This window comes from Seriola lalandi, unplaced genomic scaffold, assembly GCF_002814215.2.
Source record: "Seriola lalandi dorsalis isolate HSWRI2012SDOR001 ecotype SW California unplaced genomic scaffold, Sedor1 jcf7180002054858, whole genome shotgun sequence".
Lineage (NCBI taxonomy): Eukaryota > Metazoa > Chordata > Actinopteri > Carangiformes > Carangidae > Seriola > Seriola lalandi.
Genome location: NW_019525411.1, coordinates 46,584 through 51,757, shown reverse-complemented (window position 1 = coordinate 51,757; position 5,174 = coordinate 46,584). Strand labels below are relative to the sequence as shown.

General features: G+C 48.7%; 2 protein-coding genes across 2 annotated transcripts in view; one reads left to right on the top strand and one right to left on the bottom strand.

Annotated features, from left to right (window-relative positions):
• The window catches only part of aars2 (alanyl-tRNA synthetase 2, mitochondrial (putative)), a 10,396-nt gene extending 8,911 nt beyond the window's left edge, over nt 1-1,485 (bottom strand). Inside the window, exons 1-3 of the mRNA XM_087179590.1 lie at nt 1,161-1,485; nt 619-807; nt 366-511 (exon numbers count right to left, since the gene is read on the bottom strand). Coding sequence (XP_087035716.1) covers nt 366-511; nt 619-807; nt 1,161-1,394 — 569 coding nt within the window. The 5' untranslated portion in view covers nt 1,395-1,485. The remainder of the gene's footprint in view (nt 1-365; nt 512-618; nt 808-1,160) is intronic.
• A 370-nt stretch (nt 1,486-1,855) lies between these two features.
• Nucleotides 1,856-5,174, top strand: part of alg13 (ALG13 UDP-N-acetylglucosaminyltransferase subunit) — an 8,723-nt gene continuing 5,404 nt past the window's right edge. The window contains exons 1-12 of the mRNA XM_023427324.2: nt 1,856-2,124; nt 2,315-2,398; nt 2,509-2,559; nt 2,646-2,692; nt 2,860-2,932; nt 3,060-3,141; nt 3,234-3,399; nt 3,577-3,640; nt 3,782-3,899; nt 4,115-4,179; nt 4,786-4,886; nt 5,020-5,105. Of these exons, the coding sequence (XP_023283092.1) occupies nt 2,005-2,124; nt 2,315-2,398; nt 2,509-2,559; nt 2,646-2,692; nt 2,860-2,932; nt 3,060-3,141; nt 3,234-3,399; nt 3,577-3,640; nt 3,782-3,899; nt 4,115-4,179; nt 4,786-4,886; nt 5,020-5,105 (1,057 nt within the window). The 5' untranslated portion in view covers nt 1,856-2,004. The remainder of the gene's footprint in view (nt 2,125-2,314; nt 2,399-2,508; nt 2,560-2,645; nt 2,693-2,859; nt 2,933-3,059; nt 3,142-3,233; nt 3,400-3,576; nt 3,641-3,781; nt 3,900-4,114; nt 4,180-4,785; nt 4,887-5,019; nt 5,106-5,174) is intronic.

The following is a 5,174-nucleotide window of genomic DNA, read 5'->3' as shown; positions in this document are numbered from 1 at the left end:
ACATCATCACTGACATCATCACTGACACTGACATCATCACTGACATCGACATAATCTCTGACATCATCACTGACATAGACATCATCACTGACACTGACATCATCACTGACATAGACATCATCACTGACACTGACATCATCACTGACATCATCACTGACACTGACATATTCACTGACATCATCACTGACACTGACATCATCACTGACATCATCACTGACACTAACATCATCACTGACATCATCACTGACATAATCTCTGACATCATCACTGATGACGGTCCTGGTCCCTCTGACTGGGTGTTCTCAGACCAGGACCTGGTCCAGCCTGTCCCCCTTCACTTTCAGACACCATCTTTAGGCTCGTACCCGATGTCCAACCAGATCTGTCGAGTGTCCTCATCAGCTGTTAGACCTGATGCAGCGTCGCCAGCAAAGTAAGACACGTACAGTCTGTCAGCAGGAATCCCATAATGCTCTGTGAGGAGGCTCCATGCCATCAAGCACGCCTCCTCCTGAACACAGACAAAAAAAATCAGTTGTTGGACAGTTTTCTCTCCCAGTGTAAACAGGCAGTGAACCCCCCCCCCCCGTAAACAGGAAGTGACCCTCTCCCTCAAACCTTGAAGTAGTCTCCAAATGACCAGTTTCCCAGCATCTCGAAGAAGGTGTGGTGGTACACGTCCCGGCCCACGTCCTCCAGGTCGTTGTGTTTGCCTCCGGCTCGGACACATTTCTGACTGTTGACCACTCTGCGGTATGACGCCATGTCACTGCGGGGGTCCACCGTCCCCAGGAAGATGGGCTTGAACTGAAACAGCCAAAGAAGAAGACAGCCATGTGTGTTTGCAGTGATTGACTAAACAATCAGGTCAAAGGTCACATCAAGACCGATTACAGAGCTAGTATTAGTGGACCTGACTGACCTGACCTGCTGTAAACCCTGAGCTTTCACTCTAACGTCACTCAGTCGTAATCAGTCTCAGTTCGTGTTTGTTAATTAACCTGAATACTAATTACACAGTCAGTTTGTCATCAGTCAATGCTGCGTTCACAGGACTCTTATTTTGAAATCGTTAGCTAACAGCCACTAGCTTGCAGCGGGTCTGAGAAACAGAACAGACCAGACCGGACCGGACCGGACCGGACCGGGTCTACACTGACCTGGTTCATGCCGGCGTTGACGAACAGCAGGCTGGGGTCTCCTCGGGGCCGGACCGGGGACGATGGGACCAGCAGATGTCCGTGTTTCTGGCGGAAGAAGTCCAGGAAGGTGCTCCGGATCCCGGCAGCGGAGAGCTCCGGAGGACAGCCGCTGAAGGAGCGAGCTGAGCGGACAGAGAGGAGGCCCGGCGGCCCGCTGAGAGGCCGAAGCCTCCGGAGCAGCAGTCTGAACATCTGGACCGGATCAAACTGAGACAGACCCGGAGACACACTGAAACCGAACCATGTCACCCCTGTCAGACTACAGATGGTTATGAGGTTATGATGCGCATGCGCACTCTGACCGCCTCTTCTTCTTGTAATGAACATTAAACAGGGAGAGCTTCACCGCCACCTGCTGTTCAGACTGCTCAGTCCTCCGATCATATATCGATAAACACCAATGTATTGATTCTAATCATCGTCATCAGGTTCTCTCTCACACACGTGAACCGTTGAATAATAATAAAATATTTACACTGTGGTATCACTGTCACGTGTTATACTGTGTTATATTATATGTGTCTTAGTGTTGGTTTCTCTCTTTATTCTGAATTCTATGTTTGAAGACTGGTCAGAGTTTCTGTGTCAATCTTCTTCTTCTTCTTTTCATATTTAACAGTTGAACATGAGATTTCTGAGCTTCAGTTGGTCCGTGAACGCCTCAGCAGCGGTGCGCGGCCTCGCACTGATGAGATTTGATTAAACTCACCTGTCGGTGTGACGGCAGCGGAGTCACCGCGACGGAACGGCACGGAGGAGCCAGAGTTTACCGTGGAGCTGTGGTTCTCTGAGCGGCGGCGGGATGCAGAAAGGCCTGAAGAAGTACTTCATCAACATGGACGAGTACCTGTCCAGTCTGGGGCTCTACCGGAAGATGGTGGCCCGGGACGCGTCCAGTCTGTTCCGAGCCGTGTCAGAGCAGGTGAGCCGGGCTAAAGCTAACAGCTAGAGAGAGAGAGAGAAAACACCTGAGGCCTGTTAATCAGATTAAACCAGTGTCACACTCACTTTTTTGTTGCCATGGAAACTGATTAGACTGCAGGAAGTACTAGGAGGATAAACTGCTGTTACACTGTGTGTGTGTGTGTGTGTGTGTGTGTGTGTGTGTGTAGTTGTATTACTCTCAGAACTACCATCAGAAAATCCGTCAGGACTGCGCCAACTTCATGAGAGCCAATAGAAGCAACTTTGAACCAGTAAGTTCACCTGTGGTCATGTGACATCATGTCTCCCCGTCTAACCAACTAACTAACTGACCAACTGTTGACCAGCTATTGACCAGATCTGTGTCTGTTTCCTGTTTCAGTTTGTTGAAGGCTCGTTTGAGAAATACCTGGAGCGTCTGGAGGACCCCAAGGTGAGCTGCTGTGACCTTTGACCTTTGAGTTCACTGACAGCTGTGAGCAGGTGTCTTGGTGTGTAACAGTATCTGTGTGTTTGCAGGAGACAGTGGGTCAGGTGGAGATCAAGGCTCTGTCTCAGCTCTACAGGTGAGGAACACACTGGTAATCAGCTGAGATTTAGTCAGCTGTTTCCATGGTATCAGTATGTTTGTTGGCAGGTTACCATGGTTACGACAGTTGTTTATTTTTTAAGGGTTTTATGAAGTAAGAAACATCTGATGGACGTGTGTGTGTGTTTGTGTTTGTGTGTGTAGGCATTGTTTCCTGATATATCGTTACCCAGGGAAACCAGCCACAGTGATTTCAGAGGACGACTTTGTGGACAAGGTGAAGGAGAGACCACGCCTCTTTCTGGAGCCTCTCCTCTCATTGGCTCACAGATCAGCAGGTCACATGGTAATAAACTCTGTGATGTGATTGGTCAGTGCTGACTGTCAGTCTTCTGTGTTGCCAGGTGATGCTGTGTTGCTCCATCAACGGTCATTATGACATTGTTTACCCGAGGAGTTACCCCACCTCTGCCGCCCTCTGTCAGTGTGAGTACTCATCAGTGATTGGTCGATTAGGGTGTGTGTATATGCTCTACACTCAGAGGTGTGTGTGTGTGTGTGTGTGTGTGTGTGCGCAGCTCTTCTGTACGAGCTGCTCTACACTCAGGTGTTTGGGGTGGAGGAGGCGGAGCTCTGTCAGGCCATGGAGACCTTCAGGGTCGGAGGTCGTCGCTATAGAAACAGTCCATCAGTGTGTAGTGATGCTGACATCGGCTATGACACACCTGAGGACCGAGGACAAAGGTACACACACACACACCTTTGTGTTTGTAGATCTGTTGACAGGTGATGTAAATGATGACCTCTTATCTATGATGCTGATGATCACATGATCACTGAGGAAATGCTGTGTAATGACCCTCATCACTTCCTGTTGTCAGTGTGTGGCGTTCACAGAAAGGTGTTTGTTTCATCCTGCAGGGAGGAGGTGGAGGCGGGTGGAGCTGCTGAGGAGAAACCCAGAGCTGTGGCAGATGACACAAAGGTGGGAGGGGTAATGAAGGGGGGGGTCAGCTGAACAAACATCTATGACCACAGTGAACTGTCTATGGTGGTTACCATCAGGACCAGGTTCAGATTCTCAAACCACCTGAGCTCAGAGTTGAACTGGTTTCATGTTGTGCAGCCTCCTGCAGAAGCCCCGCCCCCCTCCAGACTGTGTCTCACCTACAAAGTGATGAAGTCTCTGGACGGAGAGGTTTACAGAAACCTGGAGTTTGACGTGTGGCAGGACACCTGCAAAGGTAACACACAGGTGACACACAGGTAACACACAGTCCTGAGTTCTGATTCATACCCTGATGATGAATGTAAAAAAGCCAGGTGGTCCAGGTGTAACACTCTGATTGGTTGACTGCCTGCCTTGTCATGGATTATCTCTGCCACAGTTATGACATCACGATGACTTACTAACAGGTGTGTACCTGTAATAATTGCATGACTGTGCTGTGTGTGACAGAGATGCAGAAGACGGACTACATGGTGTTCGCAGGGAGACAGTACTTCCTGGGAGACAAGTGTCAGGTAAGAAAACACACCTGGATTCATCAGCTGATACACAACCTTCAGAACATCAGCTGACCTTCAAACAGCTGATGTTTAAAAACAACTGGAGCTTCTCTAGTTTCTATTATTCCTCCAGCCCAGCGACGGTCAGAGCTGGTGGCCGTTTTGTTTTCAGGTTGTCCGTCCGTCGGTCTCATTCTCATGGACACGATATCTCAGTAACACCTTGATGTAACTCCTTCAAATTTGGCACAAACATTCACCTGGACTCAAGGATGAACTGATTGGTCAAAGGTCAGTGTGACCTCACAAAGCGCATTTTAGCCATTACTCAAGACTTCACGCAAATGGTTAATATTTTATGACTGTATAAACAGTATGTAACCTGAGACTAGTTTGAGGCAATTTAACCAGACTAAGTAGCGCCCCCATGAGGCGGAGATGTAAATAAACAGTATGAAGCTCGTCCTGAGGAAAAACCAAGTGATTTATCCTCTGTACGGTGGCCTTTCTAGGACATCTCAGACTGTCAGTCAGCTGACTGGGCAAGGAGCTTAATGCTAATGTTCAACAGATCATGTGACATATGAACCCTGTCACAGTGTGTGTGGGGTGTGTTTTCAGGTGCGTCTGGAGCCAAAGGGGAAGTACTACAATGCCTTCATCCAGGAAGTAGGAACACACTCATCAGCTGTCACTGTCTTCATCGAGGAGCTGGGAGAGAAGTAACACACACAACCTAAACCTGATTCTAACATTAACCCTAAGACCAGGTCCAGCCCTCTGGACTAGTGAGACCCGATGGTCTTAAAGTTAAACTGACGTTCATGAAGATGCTGTAATATGTTGCTCTCTCAGACACCTGGTTCCTCTGACGGATCTGAAACCAGTGAATCCAGTTCCTGCCTGGAACGTTGCTGCTCCCATTAGAAAAGGAGATCTGGGTACGTTTCTCTGAGATCCAGTTCTCCCTGTGATTACCATAACGTTCTCTTGACCTCCTGTAACATTCT